Consider the following 22149-nt stretch of genomic DNA (forward strand, 5'->3'; position numbering starts at 1 on the left):
GTTCTGTCACATGTTTTGTCCGGTCTGAGGTCAAAACTGCACTATTGTTTGTTAAATAAATGGGATGAGAAAAAAACAACAACAAAACAAAACAGAAGGACATGTTTCAGTGTCTACATTTTTATCTTTGATGTGAGACAATAGAAAGGAGGGAAATCAGAACTAAAAAGGGCTCCTCTGGTTGGTTTGTGGGTTGTACAATGGCCATTGTGGTTTGTCATGGTCATCTAAAGCCTGCAGTATGTGTTTTAGCCTCAGTGGTCCAAGAGACCAATGTCAAAGTTTTCTTAACCCTGGAGTAGCAGCACAGCGCAGGCTGTGACACTGTCCCAGATTTTTATTTCGGCAAATGTCTAAAGGATTTTGATCCTATCTGGGAGTCTGTGTGAAAAACTCCGAAAATAATGATTTTTCAGTGTTGGAAAGATGAACTTTTACATCTGCTTTCCATTCACTCAGACTTCATTCATGAATTATTAATCTCACCTCAAACACATGGCCTTCTTTGACTTGGAAAAAAACTCCAGAATGAAATGGCAGAAATAATACAGGAAAATGTTACGAAATCAGTGCAAAACCTGAAAATCTACCAGTGCACCATATAAAACAACGGCAGGAAACACCAGGTTTAGTTCAAATGTTTTGTTAGTAGATCATGGTTGGGCAAATATTTAAGAAAGTTACACATCCACAATATAAAATTCATGCAAATTCAAATTGAACTCTTTTCACTAAAGTTATTTATCTCACCTGACTTTTGGCCCTCATGAATGGAGCGCTGACGTTGCAGATCTTCTCATTTCTCAGTTTGTCCTCCATATAACATTCAATTTTGATGTCAGAGGTGTCCTAGGTCAAATAGCACAACAGTTTTTAATACAATGCCACTAGCCTAAATACACTGTTTAGTTCACGTCACCTGCTGGTAAAACCAGTTTAATGGATGTTTGACCTAATCATGAACCACAGGACACTGTGATGACAATTTACCTTGACTATGAGGCTGGAGAAGCGTAGATTGGGCGTGTAGGTGATATTTAGACGAGCATTGTAGGCGTTCTCTCCTTTGTTCTCCAATCTGATGTCAACAACCATCCTCCTCCTGTGTGCCTCCACGACACGCAGAGATCCTTCAGTCCCTGTTTCACTGAGATGGTGGCAGAACGCTCCACGGGACTGCACAGGCTGTGTGCAAAAATGACTGAGAGGGACAGAAGGAAGTGTTGGAACAAATAAGTTGCAATACTCTTATTGGGTTACTCTTTAGTTATCGGTCTAATGGACTCCTGGGTCTGGCAATAAAGATGATGATGACTATACAATATTTAATAGTTTTTTATATTTAATTTTGAGATACTTTATTAATCCCTGGGTGAAATTCTGGTTTACTCTGCATTATTTTAGAGACATGCTTCTCACACACGTAGGCCCGAATCAAACACATGCACAAACAGGACCTGTGGGCATGCATTAGTGGAGACATATTGGTGTGGGGCTGCTACACAGGGAGCCACCAGAGCAGTTGGGTGATCATTGCCTTGCTCAAGGGCACATCTCCAGTTCCAAACCCAAGGACTGAGCTACTGCCGCCCAAATATGAAATATTAAATATATGAACCACTTTTTTTAAATTGAGTGTTTAAATGCAGAATGCTTGTTTAATCTTGTGTGTGTTGCAGTGTGATTGTTGTGTTGATTATGTGGATACGTACTTTGGCGTCATCAGGTCGGTCATACTCTGAAGTGCTAGGTCGGGTATGCAGCGATCATCCTCGTCACAGCCGTTCCAGAAGGGCAGCTGTCCAAATAAAAAAAGCTTCTTTAACTCAACTAAACTACAGATCATTTTTCTTTGGGATCTGATTTTGGTAGGATAAGACTATAATTCATGGAATTGAATTTGAAGAAACTCAAATATATCAGATTGTGTCTCACCTCAGTCCTCACAACTGTTGGCCAGCTGTCGTCCAGGACTGGTTCTTTATCTGGATCTTGAAGTGCCACTTGTGTGGTAAACACTATGGGCCTTGCGTAGTCTGTGGTCTCCTGTTTTATAACATTAAACTTTAGGATTAGTCTGGATTTACACTATCACGGCACTTTATCTATGGCACTTTTTTGCTTTCTACATGGATGCAGAACAGCCCAAAACATATTATTATAACCTTGTCTGTGTGCAGCATGTATTGGAACCAATTTAAACATTTTAAGACTGAGGTTTCAGATTAAATTATGTTTTTCTAAAACTCAACATTTTAAAATTGAATCTTTTAATTTAAATAATTTATTGTTTGGAATTATAATTGTAGTAGTAAAGCATCCAAAACAGCATTTTAACTTTCAAATAATACTCGAAGTGTTCACAGAATTACACATAAAATGTTGTGCCTTTTAATCTAACCGTTCAACCAATGCACTTTCTTAACTATAACATTTGGAAATAAAAGGCTTTTGCTGCTTTTACAATATGGATTTCTGCCATAAATGAAACATATAATATGGGCCTCACAGTGACATGGAAGTAAATGTGCTCGCAGATCTCCTGTCCAGGAAGGAGGGTCAGATTTTGCATCTGCAGCTTATTCGGGTTGTCCATTACAGCTCGAGGATTAAAACGCCTTTCAGCAATGGAGACATTGTATTTGATCCCTGCCGGTTTATAGAAGAAAAAGAAGAGGAAAGAAATAAGACATCTTGGTGGAATTATAAAAGATCATTTCCTATTTGTGTCACTTTGATCATTGGACTAACAGTCGTGCATACTAACTGACAAATGGCAGTAAACTGGCTATGGTGAATGACATCACTGTGGCAGTGTACTACAATATTAGCTTGACTGTGAACATATGACAAATGTGTGACCAATATATACAAGAGTCCAAACCAGTTCTGAGTTCTTTCCAAGCCACATTGTTTAAGAGGCTTTCAATTCACTGCCTTGTGCTTTCATGGCATGAGGAAAAAAGCTGGACTGTGCCTGCGTTGTATCAGGGGTCAACGAGAGAATTTGAGAGTTGAAAAATTCCAGAGCCTTGTGCACAAAGATCTGTGCTGATAATTAAAGGGATACTTCACCCATTTGCATGAAGCTTTGTATCATTAGAAACATGGTAGTAGTGTTGAATGGTCGTGAATCCAACCCTCATTTTGCCCCGGGACGAGAAAAATATGTTTTTCTTTGCTTGAAAGTTTTCTTCATGTGATGCAAAAAGCGTCATATTGCATCACATGAAGAAAACTTTCAAGCAAAGAAAAACATATTTTTCTCGTCCCGGGGCAAAATGAGGGTTGGATTCACGACCATTCAACACTACTACCATGTTTCTAATGATACAAAGCTTCATGCAAATGGGTGAAGTATCCCTTTAATACAACACTGGAAGTGTTCTCTCCTTTTCACCATATGACAACCCTAAATATTTCATTACCTCTAATCCATACTCTGGCATTTAAAATAGACTTGTTTGTCTCTTCATAGTTACATCACTCTCAAATACTGTAAACATACATCTGCATAAACAAGTTTAACTTAACTGAAATGAACAAAACTTCAATTTTTATGCAACAGACCACATTGAGCTCACAAACACTAGCACATCTGCCATGCATTACCGACCAGACACAACGATGAGAGGAAAATCAAATAAACGTGTTCCAATGTATGAAGACATGGCAGACAAGATACCTCCCTGTGCTCTTCCTCCACTATGTTTTGGCACATCTGATTGATTTGATAAAGATGTCTGAGGGTCAAGAGGTTAACGCAGAACACGCTCCAATGCACCTCTGCTTCCTCCACCCTAATACACAGTGAAACTGAGCCCTGCTATCAGGTTTGTTCAAACAAATTGTGAGCAGAGAGACTCTGGGGTGATATGCAGGTGGGCCGCTACAAGTGGCACATGAAGCATATCTGCAGGATTGATCTTTGTGTGAGCTTTCAACAATGTAAAACAATTAGAAACCACTCTTTTTTTTTTAAGCCGAACAAAGTAGACATAAACTCGCTGATCTATTCCAAACTGTATTCAAACAATAAAAGGAACATTTCATAGCAGCTCTGTGGCTAAAATATGCCAGTTGTTGAGACAGGAGCATTCACTTTGGCAGAGAAACAGCAGTGAGATCAAGAATCTCTCACTGCTTGTAAAGATGCATTTAACCCTGGCGCCATTCTAAATAGAAGTAGCCAAGACAGTTTTTAAGAGAAGCTTTGTGCTGAAAAGTCTGTTAGAGCCATAAAATGAAGAAATATACAGTAGATTCAAAGGCTTGAACGCTTTCTGTCACCTGAAATCGGCCACATGTTATTCTTTTATGAACCACTGACCTTTATCAAACTGCAGACCAACATATCAATTTCAACGCTCAAGCATATCTGGGATATTGTCTGCTAAAGTTTGAACATTACTTTGGCAGCAAAAATTTTTTTGTTTGAAAACCAAAATATAAGAGGCTCCATATTTGGCATAAAAATTCTAATGAAGACATCTGTTGGACTTGCAGAATTGAGATATTTTGCAACAACTTAAAGGATCTGCTTTACCATTTGAGGAAATTAACTTTTCTGATGTTTTGAAAGAAGACAAGGGAGACTCTAGGAAACTTTACTGACATGCTTCCACAGCAGTGGATTATTTTTCTGGCTTACCAATTTCCTGTGTGGGAAGGATGGCCGTTCTGGCAGTTATGTTGAAACACACAATGGCTGACATGCAGGTCACGTCTCTGCCACCTCGCTGACAGTCCTTCACAAAGATGTTGACTTTACTGGGCTCAAATCGGACACTTGTATATATCCGTACAACACTCTGCGACCTGTGAGGGCACACAAGTGATACAAATGAAGCCAAACCAATAAAGACTCAAAAGAATTTCTGGGAATATAATTCTCTCTCAAGGCATATATAAAACAATATGTGGGGATGTATTTAAGTTTTTTACAGAAATAACTATAAGAAGTATGTTTAATATTATTTTCTGAACGAAATACAAACCAGAGCAGCACAGCAGCACCAAGAGATCCCACTGCCAGATCCACCAAACCGTCATTGTTCATGTCCATCGTGCCATGGATGCTGCGGCCAAAGTATTGCAGGCCAGGAGCCAAATCTGCTGCTGCTATTCTCTGAGAAACAGAGGAAGATATCTGATCAAATATAGATGCTGATACAGTCAACAGAGTTCCGGGGAAATAAATTATAAGAGCAGCTGCACATTTGTTTAAGTGTTCAGACAAGATGGCCAGTGTCTCCCTGCTGTCACAGTAATGGAAAAGAAGACGTTGCTGCATCTCCGTCTCATTTCATTGTACAAAACTCTCAGACAGCTCAGATGAGGAGTCAAACATAATATCCACCTTTTAACGGCAAATTTCTCTTTTTAACCGTTCCTTTTAGCTGTTTTTATTTAGTATTCGATCCTTGGCAAGTTCCTTTCTCCGTGATTACATTAATGTAGACCTACAAGAAGGTACTGTTTGAATTTAAACAGCAAGTTGAGGTAATGACCTTAAAGAAATTCAAAATAAAAGCCCACAATTAATATTTTCAAAAAAAATTGAATTCCAAATGCAATCAAAAAATGTGATTAATTGCAATTGCAATTTTTAATCCTGGCTGTGAGGGTTTTTTTCCACTGCTGCTCGTCATCAGTGTCTTCTCTTTCATATAGCTTCTGTCTGTTTGTTTCTGTAATCCATCTGATCCGGACACCCTTGCCCTTCGCTCCCTTTTTATCACTCAGTATGTATGCGAGCCCATTTACTCCTACATTTTGCAATACTAGCTCTTGTAGCTGTTAATGGTGAATGCCTCTGCCCTAATTTTGCCTCCCCTCTTTCTTCCTGTCTAATTTTTTAAGCATGATGTATTCTTGCCGCAAAATACAAGTGTTTGCTACAACATTTCTTTAACTGTACTTAAATTAACATAAATCAATGGGCATCTGGTAGTTGGTTACTCAAATGAATAACACATGGTTCAATAATAACCAGCAGTAAAAGGTGGATGTCATTACAATTAGTAGGAAAACAACATTCAATCTCTTGGGATTTGCACATCTCTTACCTGTTTGTATTTACGTAGAATTCTGTTGTGCTGGCTGAAGAAAACATAAATGGCTCCTTTGTGGTCATCTTCCAGCGGGGCTCCCACCACCAAGTCATTGAAGCCGTCCCCATTCAGATCAGGGACCGGGGCAAGTGAGGAGCCAAATCGAGCATTCTGGCCACCATTATGGATCTCCAAAGACCCCTCAAAGATGAAACGATTCTGTAAGAAAGGGAAGAAGGAAAACATAATGATGACAAAGACGGCATCATCCTTTATATGAACTTTAACTTCGTTATATTTTGGGGGTATATCTTAAAGGACGCTTGTAAAGATATTTGATGCAGGTTTTATACAGTGTGATAAATAAGGCAGCCCGTGTTGTGCATTTTGCTGTCATTTTAAAGTAGATTTAACTTTTGGCTTCTCAAATATGCTTAGATTCTGCTGAAGTGTATATTTCCTTGGTTTCATTGGTCACTGCTGCAATGCTGTTTCCAGAGAAGTACCTAACCCAAACTTGCCTATATCTATATCCTAACACTAGTGTCACTCTGTTTGAACTTTATGTATGCACTGGAACTTCATTTGTGGACCTGCATTTTACAGTGAACATTTTTGCTTAAGAAGAAGAGGCGTTGTGAGATTTGCTTGCTAACATTTACTCCTGATGAGTATTATTGACAGCAAGAATCATGTGTATAGAGGGCAATACCGTAGAAAACGACAGTGAGGTTCATACAGCACACAGACCTCCTGTTTCAAACAAAATGTGGCATGCACATTCATTCAAAAAGCTTTGACAGTACTAACACATACATTAATAACACTAACACAACCTGTGCAGGACAAAAGCTGTGTTGGAAAATACATAGTAAATAGCTGCTCATATCAAGTCATACTTTATGTTCTATGGAAAGATCTTTTCTGGCAGAGTTCAAGTTTACAGTCAAGGGTCTGATGTGCTTCTTCAAATGATCCGTCATCCATTTATTTTGATATCTTACAACAAGGCCAAAGCAGAGATTGTTGCCCTCGAACCAGCTGGGTTTGTTTTTCCAATGACCTCAAACCATCTTTAGTGAAAAAATCATGCTTTCGTTTATCTTTCAGGAAAAAAACAAAAAACAGCTTTTTGCACTTATCTTTACTTGAATGAAACTACAAGATAAAGTTTGGATCAGCTTCAGTGTTTTCAGCATAATCGTTTAATGCCCTTTCGAACTCAAATATCTGGAACATCTGGTACCAAAAGAGTGAGGAATTTTACCTCTGGGTCGTAAAAGAACTGAAGAACGCAGTATAGCTTTAGTGTATTTATTTGAAGTTCTATTCTTAGCTAACATATAGTCAGACGGAAAATATCCATGTCTTTGAAAGCAACAACCCGGCTGGAACATATTTCAAAGAAGGCAATCGGACAGAATGGAGCCAAATACTTAAGTCCATCAGTAGTCATGCATATCATTGCTCCACTAGGCATCCAGGTTCATAATATAACTCAGAGTTGACAGAGGAAACATGAGATCACATGTTTTTTCAGTTGAATAATTGGGAAGGGAGTTGATTTAGGTAGCGTTGACTCCTCGGCTACCTGATGTGTACATGTGTGACAAAGTGGAAGATTGATAGAGAAATGGGGAAAAATATATCTAGTGCTGTTTAAATGTGAAACATATGGTTTGTGACTAGTCCATAAAGGGTCACAACCGGTCTGCAGGGGCTCAGGTTTACGTTTTAATTGGAACTTCTTTCGTTAAAAGGAATTTTATTTTTCAGCCCTAACTTTATTTTGCATTTGACTGTTTAGTTATGATCCCGGAGGTTTGGCTACTAAGGCAGCTCCTTATCAGTGTGTCATTCGATATCTGATTTGTTGGTGATTTTTATCATATTTTGACTCTATCATAGCTAAACCACTCAAACATCTCTGATAAGATAAGACAATCTTCTGATCCAGTGTTACAATAAGCAGCAACAGAAAGATAATATGGCGAAGAGAGTCAGATGTTGATGGCTCTTTGAGGCAGTACGCTCAGCTTCGCTTTCAAAAACTGCTAATGTGTGCATATCTGCTCACAATGGCATCCCTTAACCTGTAATAAGGAGTGGGGATGGTGCTGCTGATGGCTTGTTTTGTTCATCTGTAATCAGATATTCTCTTCTTTGTTGTTTGCGGTCTGATTTACGAAGGCTCCGTCTTGTACTCCTTCTAGACGATCCTTCAGTAACAGTCGTAAATGTTCGCGATGCAGTTGTTTGTTTACGCATAACCGCAAGGTTCAACAGCAACTATATTTGAGCCTATACTCTTTATTCAACCTTACTCATACCGAACCTAATAAAATGCCTTTGTGCATTCTCTCATAAAGTCAAGTCTACAGTTTCAAATTATAGATGAATGATATTCTCTGTGGCCACAGTGACACATTTTTGAGTCAGGGAATCCAACCTTAAACTGTTCTCCAGAACACTGTCCATTATCTACAGTAACACCTGAATCAACCACATCATTATAATATATTTCCCTGAACATATGGCAGTACTCTGTCGATGACAGACACTTTTAAAAGCGGTTTCTTTCTGTTTGTGTTTTGTTTTTTACTGTTACGCATGGCCTTCCACCTGTGATGTGGTTTGAGCAATAGCAGATATTTAAATACCTCGTCTAGGTCTGTTGGATGGATTCAAAACAGCTGAAGGCATTTATTATTTCAATGATCAAGACAGACCTGGAACACCAGGAAATTTCCTTCTATTAAAGAAACTTCTCGCCTCCAAATGGTTTGCTGGAAATGAGTTTTGAATGGGCAGAATACTTTCCTGATGAGTTCATTTTTCACATCTGACAAAGTCTGCACACTGGCATGGCAAAGTCCTGTTATTGATCGACACATTTAATCTGGACAAGGTCATGTGTCATGTGTCATGTGCCTGCGGGATGCCAGTGTGTTAACTGGGGAGCAGGAATGTAACACGGTCTGGTTTGGTTTGGTGTGTCTGTTACCAGACACTTCTGGTGAGGTGTGTTCAGAATTACTGGGTATTACTGGAGTTTGAACAGGTGTTGACCCAGTACTGTGCAGCTGGTTGCTTGGTGGAGAATTGATGAATCTGTGTATGTGTCCAGCTTCAATATATTTGTATAAGTTTTTTTTTCTTTTCTCAATTTTTACTCACCACCTCTGTCACTCTGTAGATGTAGACTTTTCCCTTCTCCAAGCCTCCACTAAAGAACATTGGTGCTGCAACCAAAAGGTTGTCTGTAATCCCGTCTCCATCGATATCCACAGGTGCAATCTCACTGCCATAGTAGGAGCCGATCTGAAGAAGACATATATGCAAATCATTTAAAAAATGTTGTTACTCAACAGCTTTAATTCTTTGGGAAATAATTATAGTTGTGGATGAAATTCTTGGCTCCTTCACTGTTTGTTGAAGCAGATGTTTTTGGGTTCACTGATTTACTGATTACCCAGAGGGGAGGGGTTTTGAACATAAATATTGTACTGTAAGCAAGTGGAGGCATGTGTTGTTTCAAAGTCAGTGGTCAGAGGCATTATGCCTTTATGAAGGCTCAGAGTGTGGGAGCTTCACAGAGAGCAAGTCTGGATCAGTCAGTGGAGTGAATGGAACATCATCTATGGTTTTCAGATTAAAAACATCTGCTAATAAAAAAGCTTCTTTTTCTTAAGTATTGTAAGATCAAGAAGGATTTTTTTGCCCCCCCAAAAAAACCAAAACCATCTACTGTTCTGGATGATCTGCTGCTGACAAAGGTACAATGTAAGCTGCTGCAGGATCACTTCAGACCTGCAGCCTGTGAAGAGCTGCCAGTTAGGAGTGTAGCGGTCGTTAACACTCAGAGACACATCCCCTTGAAGTGATGGATCATTTTCAACCGAAGGCCACTCAGATAGTAAGGATAAAATCTAAACAGATTATTCGATGTACACTTAAAGAGCAACAGTGCTTTTGTTTTATAGCACCATAACAGTACAGTACATGTGAAAAGTGCACTGAATTTTTCTTTGTGCCACTTGCACATCAATGTAGTGTGTTTGTGTAGGTCATTCCAGATGTGTTTGTTCACCACCTTATTTGCCTCTATGAAGGTTTATTCTCTCATGGGCCCACTGCCCAACAGAACTGTAGTATTGCTTACTATGTAAATGATGTAATCTGAAACTTGTTTTTTTTTCATCATCATGCAGCACAGTTGTGTCGAGCAATAACAATGAGACAGTCTTTTACAGCAAATACCATGTTTGTTAGGTGCTATGGATTTAAGGATGGATGCTGTGTAGTAGTACCTGCTGTCCTTTGAGGGAGTGCAGGATGGCAAGGTTACCCGAGTTCGTTAGAGTGAAGATAATGACTTTGCCAGTGTGGTTGAATCGGGGAGCACCGGCAACAAGTAGACGACCATTTCTGGCTGACACCACAGATGTCACAGTGTAACCTGGATATGTATAACAAATAAGAGACAATATACTACTGAAAACAGAGTAAAAGGTTTTTCTTTCCACCCTTCATTAAGGAAAAACAGATACAATATTGTTTATCATAACAATATTTTGGTGTATTTCATATTCCACCTACTTATTTCATATGTTATGGTTCTGCAAATGTGAACTGGTGGCTTTATGGACAAATATGTCCTCATAAATCCAGGCAGTATGCCTTGTTCTACTGATTGAGTGTGATACAGTAAGAGTGATTGCACTGACTTTCTGTTGAATTTCAAAGAAGTGATCGATGACTCATGGAAAATTGTAAAACACTACAGTTTGAGGAGTTGAAGGTCTGTGACCAGCTTTCAGTTACACAGTACTGGATGTTCTGGTTTCTCAGGTTTCTCTTATTTCTTCTTCTATGTCTTCAATTTCATCTTCTTCCATTAGAAATTCCACTTGCTCCCCTAATACTTTTCCACTTTCATCTATGCCTTTATGCCCTTTTTCCTTCAGCTTATAATGTCTCCTTGCCCGTCCAAAATTATGCTTCCACCTCATATTACTATTGAGTCTACAATGACTTTCATTGGCAGCCCATTGGATCAGCCTGGAGAGAAACCACTGATGGTAAAAGCAGAGGTCTGTGGTGTGAGAGTAAGAAGGGGATGGATGTGATGGGAAGCGCTAAAGCAGTGGGTACACTCTGTAGTGATGGGTTACTGCTAGGATAGAAGGTGTTAAACCGCAGTGCTTTTACCAGGACGGGACGATCTGAACAGAGATGAAGAACTGGTGGCTGAAGAGATGATAAACGTGTTAAAGCATAGCCTTTATCTAAATTTATCTTTATCGCAACAACTTCTTTGAAATTCTTTTTGTGTAAGAAAAATGATCAAGCTTTTACTCACCCAGGTAGGCACCATGGTTTTTGAGTTCTTCTGGAAACTCCTGTGCATATGAAGACTTTGGAGGGACCACCTTCCCCTGTCGTGTTTCCTTCAGCACCGCTCCGTTCCAGTCGTAAGCCCCAACAGCACCCACCAAAATCCCATCCTGTAAAGAAGTTTGCTTTATAGTGATTCTTTAAAAAGCACAGAACTAGACAATGGTCTGGTCCTATACTGCTTCTGTAGCACATGCCCTCATCCACACAACCCAAATATGATAAAGGTGCACTGATGGAATGTTATAAAGATGTAACCACCGTTTGGATCACCTTACTTTCTGTCACTTTATGGTGTATCTCTGCTTGTGGTGAAACATAATCTTGGTAACAGTGATAAACACAAAATGCAAAGGATGTACCAACTACATTGGTGAATTACTTATAAACTTCATTCAATTAAATGAAATCTATCTCTTTTTTTTCTTAATCAAACAATACATCGGATTACTTCTTGTGCGTATGTAAGACTTTGAAAGATCATGTCGACAAATAGATTCAGGTAGTGCATGTTGGGGAGGATAAATGGGTGAGCTCAACAGATTGCTGACACAACTTTGGGACACCTTTGAAAGACATCAACTTCAAAATCACACATCAGTTCATATCATGAGGAAAATTGTTTCCCAGGTTCTCCACGAAGTTGATGAAATTGGAGTCCTTTATAACAGCACGCTAAAAGAATGCTGAAACTTGACAATTAAGGAAATTAGTATGACACAATGGAATAGATCTTTGCATTAACATGATTGTGTAAACAAAATGTTCTTGCTCAGTGTTATGACAGGTGCCCATTCTTTTGTGTTTATTTGTGTAAAACACAATGTTCAACCTTTCCCAAGCTTAGGAGAAATTCAAACCTTTATATATTGAAGATGTGAGGCATAGTTCTGATCTAGGTTTCATTTGGTAGTTCATGCTTTTGTCTTGTCATTTATTGCGCATACTGATAAACATAATCCTTAGCTACGAGATCCTGTATCTCCTGTAACTTCTAATGTTCAGGCATTTGCTGTAAATGAACTAGTCTGAAGCAATGCAATAAGGAACACAAAAAACAAAGTCTGACTTAATACTTCTCTCCATAAGCTTAAAAACTACAACTGTAACAGTCAGCTACTTCATCTTTAGCCATAAAAGTGACTAATTTACACAATCACGAATCACAGTGTGCACGAAAGCTGTTTAGTCTCTTAACCCCATTATCAAGTCACTTCTTTATCATGATTAATGCATATTTTTAAATTGTTCTGTAACAAAGAAACACATCAGATAAGTGTTATTAGCTGTAGACACAGAGGAAGAGAAGGGGGACTTTCTATGTTCCATGGTTCACCGTACCGCGTATCAGTGACACTATAATTATAGGTTGCCTTTACTAAATGAGTGCCATTTTTTTTCTTGCTAAACACAATATGCAGACAACACATTTTCCAGTGTTTAAGCATGTGCTGGACGGCTTCCTATTCCTCCATGAAGGATGGAATTGCATGCTCACCCCCACTTGCACAACGTCACGCTCTGACAGCAGCATAATGCCAATGTGGTCGACTGTTATGGTCCAAATGGTCTCCATGGCAAATGAAAGAAACCCCAAAACAGTTCATTGACCTATTTCTGTTGCAGTTGCATGTATGGACATGTTCATAATCTTGGTTGGGATGGCAACTCTTTACATTTCGGAAAACTTATACTTTTTGACAATTAAAATTAGACAAAGTTTCTTACTTACATAAACACAGAAGTATTTGATATTTCCTGCAATTTGGGAAAAAGGTTTCGAGGTTTAAAAAGTACTCCAAACAAACAAACAGCGTTAAAATTTAACAGTCGGTTTTTCTACTTTTCTGTACTTAAAGATGCAAACAGCAGACTGAGGGACTGCTATGTATGTAAATCCATGATGCAGTATATGACTTGAGCAGCCTTCACAGTTGGCATCACGTTCAAAGCCATTAGAGCTTTCTGGAATGTTTTTCTCCCCAAAAAGTTAGCATTTTACTACTAAGATATCCTTTTCTCAACACCCAAGTTGATGTCGTCGAGCATCTCTGAAATCTGGCCCTGTGGACAGAATTTCCAACCATTGCAGCCACCCAGCTGCATATCTTGTGTTTTTTCTCTCAATGGGATATATTTATTCCTCCCTTGACAAATCAAACTCAGAGTGGGAATTGGAAAATTGAAGCAGTTGCATTAGCAAACGTCTGGACACCGGCAGAAAAAAAGAGGAAAGAAAAAGACTTTAGAGGTATACAAAGTAGGTACAGTAGAGGACGTGTCTTATCTTCCTCCTCCAGCAGTGTCATCCTTAGCCAGCACACCTGCAACTATCTGCTCTCAAATACATTTATGAACCCTCAGAGGAAAAACAACCCACTCTAAAGCAGGACTGTCTCAATCTCATCTCAGCTTCCCACTGACATGTTTCCCTTGGGGAAAAAAACGGTGTCTTATTACTCATCACTGCACGGCTGAAGTGGAAAATGGCCTGTTTCCCCCCGTCAGGGGCCCCTAAAACAAGATGACCTAAACCTCTGGGGCCACACAGCAGGCACCTCATGGGGGATTGGAAAGTGATAAATGGCACGCTGTGTGAAGGAGTTATGATGCGCCAGAAATTGAGACAATATGTGTTATCCTATAATGTGACAGATGGTAAAGGCAGCGTGGTTGCAGACGTCAGACTCACCTCGACGTTATGTGCAGAAAATCCAGCCTGAGACATCTGGAGGCCAAACGCTGTCCCATTCTTACTGGTTCCTGTGTAAACAAGTTAGTCTTTTACAGCCTCAACCACTGTAGCATCAGTAAATTAAACCATTGCATGGCATTGACATCTTTAAGCAGATCTCCAATGTCATTTTCTTTGATAATGAATTAAGCCATTTTTGTCTGCTAAGAATGATACAATTCCAACCTTTAAAAGCATAGTTTGCTTTTTAAAAGCACTGCCAATTGAATGCAATGTAATGTTGTACAACTAAAAATCTTTCAAAACCTTCCAAACTAAAGATGCGTTCCCCAAGTGCGTCCACAATATCCTTCAGCGCTGACTCATCGGTCACATTAAAGAAGTGTTTGTCATCAGGGTCACTGGCGATGTATTTTATTTCACTGAGAAAGGCTTCAGGGTTGATTCCTCTGCGGTTGTAGTAGCCAAGGACCTGTTAAGATAAAATCAAAACCAATGCAATAAATCTGTACAATTTTAATGGCCCAATAACAGCTTTAAATTTAAAGTCTTTGAGAGGGTTTCAGAGGATTAAGGTTTTCTATGCAAATGCCATTGCTGGCACCAATTCCACTTGGATTTTTACCGACAGAATTCAGACTAATGTCCATACCACCATCAGGCATTTGATGGAATTAAGTTTGCCATTGGCTGTATTGGCTGTGGCAACCGTGTGGTTTGGAGGATGTCATTTACACCTTTAACTCCACTTCCACTGAGCTTATGTTTAGAGCTCTCCAAATGCTCTGAAGTGTTTTGGCACCAAGCTTTACTCAGCTCTTGAGGGATCTGCTTTAACTGAACTCCATGAGGTCACCGTATTAATGTTTAGTGTGTTTTACTGCTACACTGGAAATGTAATCGTCATCAGAAAACTGAGTTAGACTTTAAGGAGATGGTGTCTGTTCGCAATCTACTGTAAGCCAGGTGAATTATAGCAGACTCACAGCAATGGCATAACGAGTGATGCCATCTTTCTCACTGTCCTCGATGGCCTGCTGGAGATCAGCACTATCATGCGACTCTCCGTCCGTTATCACTATCATCACCTTCTTGGCACCGCGCCGACCGCCTTGTTTGAAAGCTTGTGAGCTGTGGAAAGAGTTTGCTTTATTCAATAAGATAAATTAGAGAATTGAGAGGTGAAGATAGTGTTGTGTATATGAAACAATAGGGATACTGTACCGTGCTGTGTTGATGCCAAGAGCCGTGTTGGTCTCCTCTCCACCTCGTTGGTTGATATTGCGAGCTCTTTTCACCACTTCCTCGACAGATTTGTAATCGCTGAGTTTGAATTCATGGACAACCTTCTCACCATACTGAACAACTCCAACCTGTCCAAAGGAAAAGACAATGTTCATCACAGGCTCTGCTATTGCAGTTTACTATTTACTATAATTTATTTCTAAATATAAAACTTCAACAAAGGCATAATAACAACGAAACAAAAAAAGGAAAAAGAAAGAGTTTTGTGTCAATGAGGTCTGGTATTAAAATGTATTAGACAATAATGATTTACCAATCCATCTATTTTTTTTTAGTATCTTTTCTTTCTTACACACCTGTATTTGACCTGGTCCAACATAGAACTTCTGCAGGATGTTGATGAGAAAAGCCTGCACTTCATACCAGGGGTAGATGGAGTTTGAGCCATCCAGCACAATTACTATGTCCATATAGGTCTCACATCCTGCAAAAACACATAAAGGAAAGACTTAATCATCATTGCACACATAAAGGAAACAATTGTTCCTGTGGTGAATGAGAACAATCAATAGATGTTAGCAAAGCAGGAAAGATCCTTTCTGGCTTACTCTGAAAGGCCGGAGCAATTGTTCTGGAGAACTTGAAACTCGCATTGACTCTGGAGCATATACCCGTGCTGTAGTAAGAACTGCCACACTCATAAGACCAGAGAGGCCCACAGGCCTGAAACATAAAAGAAAGCATTTATACAAGCAACATAATCGACCCTTGAAAAACTTTTGTGCATGCTCTCAAATAACTTGCACAGGGAGAGCTGCGGCATGACAACCGTGTAATCAAAAGCCAATCTTGTGGGTTTGTCTTTTTTATTTCCATTATGACCATTCCTTTTCTTTATTAAATGTGTTGCAGCAACAGAAACCATGATGACATTTTTTATTTCAAGAAAAAGAATCCACAGAGATTTTTCTTCATTCTCACCACAAAGCTGTTGTCTTTAGGGTTAGTTGTGAGCGTCATTCCCAGCCTCATCTTGTCCTTTCGCTCCGATACGTTGGTAAGAGATATCCTTCCTTGAGGGAAAAAACAACTCACTGAGAGGATCTTGGATGTGCAGACTCAAATATTCATAAAAACATGCGCTACCCTTCAGACACCAAACAGAAGTTCTACCATCTGGGACTAAGGTTTGTTATTACTGTCTGGGCAGCACTAATGGCTGTCTACATCCTCGGATCTAAACGTTCACTTGACAAGACTTTTAACCAGCACAGCACATGTGAGACCAGTATGAAGAAACATGCGGTGGGATGTGTGGTATAACACATGTGTGGAAATGTACATAAACGATTCAAGAAAATAGTAAAATGTGGAATGATTGGTATGGTACCCAAACTTCTGTCTCACACATGCCAACATGATGCTGACTGAGAAAGATGCAGAAAAACAAGAATACAGAGAAAACACAAAAACAGGCATAAACATAAGATGGTCACTGTGGCTATATTTAGTATATCTTGTAACTGCATGGTAAACATTTTGTGTGACTGTACCTAAGTTGAGCTTGGAGCAACCATTGCCATTAGTTCTTCTGCTCAGTGAACATTTATAAACATCCCCCGTCTGGTAAGGGCCGTTCATTTCATATGGAGCACCAACCAATAACCTGCAAAAGATAAAATTCACAAAGTTAAATATACCTTAAATGATTATTGATATGAACATATGCTGTACAGGAACCAATCATTAGGTATAGTACATACTAAGATAATTAGGGATACACAAGCATTGTTCTGAACAACTTTAGAAATAAGTCTTTGCTCGGCATCTAACTCTGGGAAGGAATATGACAATGACCATCAATATCAGTGACCCTATTAAAAGACATGAGTTGACCTGACAGATTTTAAACATTGAATTAATGATACAGTAAAGTTTACCAAGCATGTTAAATAATGTGCAGCAGCAGCAGACTTCACATTCATAAACAGTTCCTCACAGTCACACCTGGGAGAGAATGTACCAATCACATGCTAAGGATCCAAACGCATATCCATGAAGCAGCATTTTTGCATTTAAGAATAGGTTGCATTGCATATAATCTTGGGGCTGTTAAATAACTGAAACATTTCATAAATTCTGTATGATTTATAAAATCAAATCATGAGAATTCGGTCATCATACACCACCGCTGGCTTTAGATTTGACCTGTAAAGCGCTGGACATTCTTTTCAAATGATATAGCATTCGAGAAAAGTTACGATTTCACAGTACGTTTCCTGCACCAGGTCAACGTGGTCTCATAAATGTCACTCAAACATTTTAGATGACTTGATGTGATGGGGAATATTATTTGTCCAGCGTGTTTACTTCAGGACTGATGGAGGGTGTAAAGGCCTTTAGGGGGGTATAACTCTCATGTATGTCAGAGATAAGAACTCTTTGTTGGAAACGAAAATGAAGTTAAAGCCATTTGTCTCATTCACGACCATCTCCTTAAAGTCCTTTAGGGTTACCCGTTTATCTTGTGATATGTGTATGTTTAGTGTCTTTTATCTTTAAAACAAGTGTCCCACTAATCTTACAATTACACATTGTACTCGAGTCACAAGGTTCAGTGTCTAATTGCCTCAGGTTTAAACATAAAATACAACAAGACACAAACAGAATGCCCAAAGCCACCTCTCTATACTGTATAGCGTATTATAAGTGCAGTCATTTATTATTTAAATAGTCCTACTAATTGTCTCTCCATGTTTCCAGTCAAATTTGAAAAACTGCTGACATGATGAGTGACACATTGGCTTAAGAATATAGTTAAAACCCTCATAAGATCTGCTCAAGACTCATGTGGCCTCACAGTTTGATCAGATGACATGAGAAACTGGAGTAAGTAATGGAAAAGAAAACTACAAAAAGATTAATGTAGAAACCATTGTCTCAACATTCACTCGAAAAAATTGTGTTGCTAACTTGTAATTCTAGGCTTTTGGTGTTTGTTTGGGCAGGCTGGAATTGATACTTTATTGTTCACTTGCAATGTTCAACCAGATTTAAAGTCAGGCCTCCCCACTCTGAAGTCACAGTCTTCTCATTTTATATACTATAAAATAGTAGATATAGTTTGTTTGCTTGAATGAATTGTTTTACTTTGTTTTGACTTTCTTATACTCAAGTTTGCCTATTTCATGCATTTGTTGGCATGTTGTACGCTAAAGGAATCACATTCCTGGAAAAGCCTCAAAAAATACAATGGGTCAACGAAGAATTTAACCAAGTATGCAAGTCCAAGTGGAAAACCACAGGAAAAGCAGTGGGCAAAAGAGAAACTCCCCAAAGGAAAGACACTTGACACCACTTTATAGAAAAAGCAGACCACGGCCAACCTCCAGCTTGGACTTCTGGGTCAAAGTCTCACAATCACAGAAAGAAAGATCTTAAAGTTAAAGACTTCTAGGTCAGACTTATGATTCAAAACTGCTCCAAACTTCCAAAGAAAGTACTCTGGGAATATTCTTGGGAAAGGCTTGTACTTAGAGCAGACCTTTTAAGTGTTAACATGACTCATCTTAAAATGCCTGATTTGGATGATTTGCAAAACAAACCCCCCCCAAAAAACCCCGGGAGGGTAATGTATTAAATAACACGATCAATAATACTGTTTGAGGTATTTAATACTTGCAACAGTAAACTTGCTTCAAATACTTTGTCACAAGTGGAATGTCACGAGTGACAAAAACAGAGAGCAGCTGACAGTTAATCAAAAGAGAGGGCTCATGTCTTTCATCAAACCAATCCAAAGATTTTTTTCCCCCCCTCCGCATAGAAAGTCTCCTGGGGACAGGCCAAACAGACTTTAGACTTGACTGATAGGGCTCCAGTGTCAAATGGACTCATCAACATGTGCTGTAAAGTTTGGTCTCAAACACATGACAAAATAAGCTTTATATTGTCCCTTTGATCACTGTTTTCACCTCAACAAGATTACAATATATCCTAGGAGTTTCATCATGGAGCAAATTATGCATACAGTACACTACTGGATGACTAAGACAGCAACTTGTTGAATGCAATTCAACATCATTCTGACGATGATCTGTCAAGGATTTGTAAAGTGTCACTAATTAGAGAATTCAATGGCAACTAATTAACTCCTACAAAGAGAGTCCAGTGATAATTGTCTGTTTTTATTTGTTTTTATTAGATTTAGCACAAGCCATGATGATTTGACATTTTACAGCAGAAATGATGACCAGAGAAACATTCAGACAGTCCATGACTGCACATCAAAGAGTGACACATCTGGTGAGATGTGAGTTTCATTGTTTTCACTCTGGCAGCCAACTTTCAAAGTCTCACTCTGGTAGTAATTTCTCTATGGTGACTCCTGCAGGGCTCATATTTTCATAGCTATTAATATCTGGGTTATTACTCCAGTTATTGCTATCCCTTGGAAAGAGTAGACACAGCAGCATAAGTTCAGGTCAGGATAAAGAGACCTGAATGAAAAAGGACCATTGTTGCCTTTTGACTTGGACGCATGCCTTTGAAACCTCCTGAATTTCACCAGAAGCTGTTCAAACAATCATGTTCCAGAGCTCATTATTGGCTAATGCTGGTCTTGGTGTATCATCCATGCAGGAATGGTAAAGCCACTGAAGAAATAACTTCACCAAAAATGGATTCATGGCTATTTTCTACCATGGTTACCAGTGAATACAGGATTTTGGGGTTTGAGGAATCGCCATCCCCAAGCCTAGGCTGTCATTAATGTGGTAATGTTTTTCATATTTGGAAGCAAGAGATGTATACGCTGTGAAACCACATCCCTGCTCTAACACGAGCAAGTTACTCTGATGTCACGCTCGGTCATCACATTCCAGTTGTCTCTTTTAAGAGGATCTGTTGTTAAAGCAGTCTTTTAAATAAGAGGCCTCGTAACAAGCATATTATCATTTCTTAGAGACATACATTTCAAGCATCTTTCTCACTTCTCTCAAGTGGCAGGATAAGTAGATGACTAATGAGAAGTATTTAAGCCATTCTAGTTGCTCTTTTTCATTGTCCCACAAAGAACGTTGGTCTTTTTCAACAATATATTTTTTAGTCACGCTAGCAGTGTGGCTCTGAGAGAGGAAATGTATTTTAACTGTTAAACCCCTTGACCCCAAACTGAAAAGGATCAGATTTAATACACTGTATATGGTAAGAACAACTGCGGGTCACATTTTCAACCTGTCTGGTAGACTCTGTCAACATCTACAAGATGACCCTAGAGCTTAAGGAATTCATTGTGAACTTTGAACCCACTCCTAATTTTAGTCATGCTGAAACCTTTGTTGCTTTCAGAAGAAGGAGAAGTACTGTCAGAGCGGGCTGCACACAAAGAAGCACTCAGAGCAGCTGGGGGTTTGCAGTGTTGCTCAAGGGCACCCCTGCAGTTCTCGGGCAGTTAACCGGCAACTCTCCAGCAACCAGTCCCAATTTTCCAAGTTTGGTCCGTATCTGGATGTTAAACTGGCAGCCTCCATTTTTTCAGACAAGTCCATGCATATTGAGCATGCAACTGTGATCCCACTGAGCCTGCCTTTTCACTGTACCGTCCATAAGGGATTCAAACGCCCAAAAAGTAATTTGTAAAGCTACACATTTGCCTCACATTTCTGGGTAGAAATGAATAATACCGAGACAATAAATAAGAACAAATGATACAAATCCCTGACTTTTCCCCTAGGATGAACATGTAGTTAACGCTTGTGACTATGACACAGACCTTGACTCAGACCTCACATTTGCATGTAGCTCAAAGCACCATTGTGCCTAATATGACCTTAAAGACCTGCTAGGGTTTTCTGTAGATCTTGTTTTCAATGTGATTTTGCATGTTCTTCCTGAAACAGCTCTGTCTCCTTACTTAAACTGTGGGAAATACTTAAAGCCTAGATTCTAGACATTAAAAACACATGAATGAGTGCTGTGTTTAAGCTAAATAGATCAAATTTTGCCTTCCCACCAGCTCAGCAGGCGTAAAAGAACTTTTTTTCCAGTTTTCAAACAACATGAATAAAAGGAACACTATTTCAGGCCAGTGGTGAAAGACTTCACAGACTCCCTGTAGCTCTTTGTGATGTGCAACTCGTAACTGAGCTCAGGAGTAAAGGTCAGGTCTCCATTGAGGAGACCTGGTACCACTGTAGAAAAATAAACAGTGGGGATGGAAGGTGGGAGGCTTCTGTGCTGTATGACTCCAGTATGCAGCTCCATGTATCCCATCAGGTTTAAAGACCAGAGTACTTTGCCAATTGGAGGTGATGTGGCCTCTTGTCAACTCCCCAAAGAGCTCTGGCAGAGTGTTTAGAGCCCCATTATGCTTGCGAGGAAATGACACATTCTTGACACAATGACCTTTCAACTGGGTAGCTCCATCAGCAGGCTTGTACAGAAACTGTCAACAGAATTAACTAATATATCTAATCTTCAGGTTTCTGTCAAAATGTGTATGGACATAATGTTTGTTTTTGGTCATTTAAAGTTGTATTTATTATATTATGTATTTGTTGTTGGTCATACTATAATATTTGACTTCAGAGAAGAAAAGCATGTTGTTTTCATCTGAGATACATGAAAGCTCTTGTAAATGACTTGTCCAAGCACACCAACATCAAAAACTCTGTGTTCTTAATTTGGTCCTCAAAGAAAGATTTTTGACTTTAGCTGCTTGCCTGTCTTACTTCAGGATCGGGTCATAAAAACTTTGCT

General features: G+C 39.2%; 3 protein-coding genes across 3 annotated transcripts in view; 1 reads left to right on the forward strand and 2 right to left on the reverse strand.

Moving 5' to 3' along the window:
* The window catches only part of trip4 (thyroid hormone receptor interactor 4), a 301289-nt gene that overhangs the window by 173710 nt on the left and 105430 nt on the right, over positions 1-22149 (reverse strand). The window lies entirely within an intron of this gene.
* Positions 1-22149, forward strand: part of LOC306821166 (calmodulin-like protein 4) — a 151738-nt gene that overhangs the window by 76215 nt on the left and 53374 nt on the right. The gene's annotated exons all lie outside the window — the stretch shown is intronic.
* itga11a (integrin, alpha 11a) overlaps positions 1-22149 on the reverse strand; it is a 43299-nt gene that overhangs the window by 8524 nt on the left and 12626 nt on the right. The window contains exons 3-21 of the mRNA XM_079339403.1: positions 16944-17056; positions 16372-16463; positions 15999-16113; positions 15747-15874; positions 15370-15518; positions 15132-15276; positions 14452-14617; positions 14143-14213; positions 11416-11560; positions 10364-10512; positions 9231-9374; positions 6069-6272; positions 4998-5128; positions 4652-4818; positions 2510-2649; positions 1936-2046; positions 1713-1798; positions 991-1201; positions 751-849 (exon numbers count right to left, since the gene is read on the reverse strand). Coding sequence (XP_079195529.1) covers positions 751-849; positions 991-1201; positions 1713-1798; positions 1936-2046; positions 2510-2649; positions 4652-4818; positions 4998-5128; positions 6069-6272; positions 9231-9374; positions 10364-10512; positions 11416-11560; positions 14143-14213; positions 14452-14617; positions 15132-15276; positions 15370-15518; positions 15747-15874; positions 15999-16113; positions 16372-16463; positions 16944-17056 — 2566 coding nt within the window. The remainder of the gene's footprint in view (positions 1-750; positions 850-990; positions 1202-1712; positions 1799-1935; positions 2047-2509; positions 2650-4651; positions 4819-4997; positions 5129-6068; positions 6273-9230; positions 9375-10363; positions 10513-11415; positions 11561-14142; positions 14214-14451; positions 14618-15131; positions 15277-15369; positions 15519-15746; positions 15875-15998; positions 16114-16371; positions 16464-16943; positions 17057-22149) is intronic.

Source organism: Symphodus melops, assembly GCF_947650265.1.
Source record: "Symphodus melops genome assembly, chromosome: 3".
Classification (NCBI taxonomy): domain Eukaryota; kingdom Metazoa; phylum Chordata; class Actinopteri; order Labriformes; family Labridae; genus Symphodus; species Symphodus melops.